This window comes from Platalea leucorodia (assembly GCF_965183815.1).
Source record: "Platalea leucorodia genome assembly, contig: HAP1_HAP1_SCAFFOLD_254, whole genome shotgun sequence".
Taxonomy (NCBI): domain Eukaryota; kingdom Metazoa; phylum Chordata; class Aves; order Pelecaniformes; family Threskiornithidae; genus Platalea; species Platalea leucorodia.
Window position 1 is genome coordinate 39,226 of NW_028121315.1, and position 3,453 is coordinate 42,678.

Sequence of the window (3,453 nt, forward strand, 5' to 3'; positions counted from 1 at the left end):
CAACCTTAATAAATGAGTGATTTGAGTCTTGAATAGTGAGTTTCATCTACTTGGCTGCAGGTGCCTGTGCGAACTGGTTTTCCCCAGGCTCCCTCTAGAGTCAATGGAAACAAGAGAAAACGCTAGAGGCTGGTTCCTCCCAACCTATAACTGGCAGGCAAAAGAAAGGTTACAAATCCCTTCCAGATGCTCTTCTCTTGCTCTGCGTTTAGGTCAGGGCATTTGATAGCAATAGCAATGAGCAACTCTTTGGAAACAAGCGTGTTTCAGTGCAGACGGATGTCAGATGAGACTGTGACAGGCTGTGTGGAGTCATCATACCTTTCAGTCATTATTTAGAGTACGAAAGAAGACAAGTTATACTTGGTCCCTATTCCACCCCCTCCCCCTTTCCTGAAGAAACAGAGAGCAAGAAGGTGTGGAAGGAAGCAGGGGATTACAAAAGAGATACTGGATATTTCTTATGTTGAAAACAAGAGATTCCCAGGGATTCCTAGTGCAAAAAGGCAAGTACCTCTGAAGAGTAGAAAGAATAGCTTTCAACATACACATTTGATTTGATTTGATTTGATTTCATTTAATGGTTTAGCATTTGTGCAATAGAAGAGATGAGTTTGGCACATAGGCGTGACAGATGTTTGCAATAGGTCTGAGTGAATGTGGAATTTGCCAGGAATGGGGTGAAATAGCTCGCAGCCTCTTTAAAATCTTCTCTTCTGGAGAAAGAATCCTTTGGGAGTGTTTGAGAAAGGTAGAAAGATGACAACAAATTCTCTGAGGACTCGAACTGAAATGTAAACCAGAAAAATCAGGGGGTGAGAAAGGCTTGAAGGACTCTCTCTCTCTCTGTGCTCTATAGGAGGAAGACTGCAAGCAAGGAAAGAAGCAGAGAAGGAAGGATTCCTTTCATCCAGACGGTGAAATAATCACACTTGGGTTTGGCCATCTTCCTGTCTCGGCAGGATGAACTGAAATTCAGCATGGGAGCAGAAAATGAAACTGCAGTTACTGAGTTCATCCTAGAGGGTTTCTCAGGGCTTGATCAAAGCCTACAGCTATTTCTCTCTCTGCTCCTTCTGCTCATATACCTGACAACAGTGATGGGGAACGCAACCATCATTTTCCTCGTGTGTGTGGATCACCGCCTGCAAACCCCCATGTACTTTTTCATCAGCAATCTGGCCTTCCTGGAAATCTGGTTCACATCCTCCACAAGCATCAAATTGTTTGTGATCCTGAGTTCTGGTAGGAGAATGATCTCACTAAGCAGCTGCTTTACCCAGTCCTGTTTCTATTTTGCCCTGGGCTGTACAGAGATGGTTCTACTTGTCGTCATGTCCTTTGACCGCTACGTTGCCATCTGCCAGCCTTTGCGTTATGCTGCCATCATGAAGCCTCAGCTCTGCATCCACCTGGTTGTTGCTGCTTGGGTCATAGGCATCACAGCCTTCAGTTACCGTCTGGTCCTCCTCTACAAGCTGACTTTCTGTGGTTTGAATAAGATCCACCATTTTTTTTGTGACAACTCCCCCTTGTTCACATTGTCCGGCTCTGACCCCAGCCTGCTTTGGAAAACAGACTCTGTTTTGTTATCGTTTATCCTACTGGGTTCCTTATGTTTAACTCTGGCATTTTACATGGGCATCCTTTTCTGTATTCTGCACCTGCCAGCAGCCGCTGGGAGGAAAAAAGCTTTTACTACGTGTTCTTCCCATCTCACCACCTTGGCCATTGCATATGGGAGCTGCATTGCTCTCTATGTGCGTCCTTCCAGAGATGTTTCCTTGGACACAAACAGCACTGTAGCTTTGCTGAACACTGTCCTGTACCCAGTCTTAAATCCATTCATCTACACTCTTAGAAACAAGACTGTGCTACTGGCCCTGAACAAAGCCATTGCCCGTGCAACAACACAGCTTTTCCCCTAATCCTGATGCATTTCTGGACAGCAATTCCAATGAGCTGCTATGTTAAATATGCTAAATAATACCAGTGCATAGGTATGTAACCTGCAAATACAGCTGCCTCAGGAGATGCATGTTCTTGTTGGGTTGTGTTAGGTTAAGTGAGAAGAAGCTCATCTGCACACGCAAAGAAGGCACTACCAATGGCAGGAGGAGTAACTCAGTTAACACCCTGCCCCAGCTGCTCCCAGAGCCATCACAGGAGAGCCACCAGCTCATCAAGAGCCCATCTCCACAAAGCGAGAAGAGCACAGAGGCACCGTGGCAGGTGGGAACCCAAAGGACAGGCTCCTGAGGAATGAACATCTTGTCCCAGCTCCTTCCAGGGCTGCCCTGGGAGAGCCGTCAGCCCTGTTGTCCAGGTGTGAAACCCACCAAGAGGAGTCACTGCGAGCAGCTCTCTGGATCACCATTTGGACTAAGGGAATTGTTGCCTAGGGGCGTAGGACACATTATGGGATGGAGGGGAAGAGCATTTTTGGATTGCACAGGATTTATTATGGGAAGTTTAGGGGAGGACCCCGACCAGTGCAGTCTGTCCTGTCTTCTCATTAAACTTAATTTCTAGCTCATTCCTGTGGGGGGGGAATCTCTCTTCTGCGTGAACATGTGAGCACAGGGGGATGAGTGCAGCAACTAGAGAAGGACCAGGGGGTCAGACAGCCCGTATGTCATTAGTGCCAGCAATTGAGAGACCGGAGTGACTGGACTTAAGAGTTTGTGTGTCTGTCTGTCTGTCTGTCTGTCTGTGTTTGTGTGACTGGGGTGGTCTGTAGCAGCATCTGGAATGGGGTTGCAACCTCAGAGGCTCGTGCACCTGGGGAGGCTGGTATCCAGGGCAGCTACTGAGGAGACCGAGCATCTGAGCCCAGCTGCTGGAGGGATCCACCCTGTAAAAGGTATATATATAGAGATTAGAACAGAACAGAACAGAACGGAATAGAATAGAACAGAATAGTTCAGTTGGAAGGGACCTACAAGGATCATCTTGTCCAAATCCCTGGCCACTTCAGGTCTGACCAAAAGATAAATCATGTTATTAAGGGCATTGTCCAAATGCCTCTTAAACACTGACACGCATGGGGCATCGACCACCTCTCTAGGAAGCCTGTTCCAGTGTTTGACCACCCTCTTGGTAAAGCAATGCTTCCTAATGTCCTGTCTAAACCTCCCCTGGTGCAGCTTTGAACCATTTCCCCGTGTCCTGTCCCTGGATCCAAGAGAGAAGAGATCAACACCTCCCTCTTCACTTCCCCTCCTCAGGAAGCTGTAGAGAGCAATGAGGTCACCCCTCTGCCTCCTTTTCTCCAAACTGGACAAGCCCAGTGTCCTCAGGAGCTCCTCAGAGGACATTTCTTCCAGCCCTTTCACCAGCTTTGTTGCCATCCTCTGGACGCATTCAAGTACATCCTTCTTCAGTTGTGGGGCCCAGAACTGCACACAGTACTCCAAGTGAGTCTGCACCAGTGCAAAAAACAGCGGGATAATC

At 47.6% G+C, this 3,453-nt stretch overlaps 1 protein-coding gene across 1 annotated transcript; it reads left to right on the plus strand.

Moving 5' to 3' along the window:
* Window positions 1-980: 980 nt before the first annotated feature.
* On the plus strand, window positions 981-1,928 carry LOC309603919 (olfactory receptor 6E1-like; the record flags this gene model as incomplete). The annotated part of the gene is made up of 1 exon (XM_082338797.1): window positions 981-1,928. One exon carries the CDS (start codon window positions 981-983, stop codon window positions 1,926-1,928), a length of 948 nt encoding a protein of 315 aa, XP_082194923.1.
* Window positions 1,929-3,453: the final 1,525 nt, after the last annotated feature.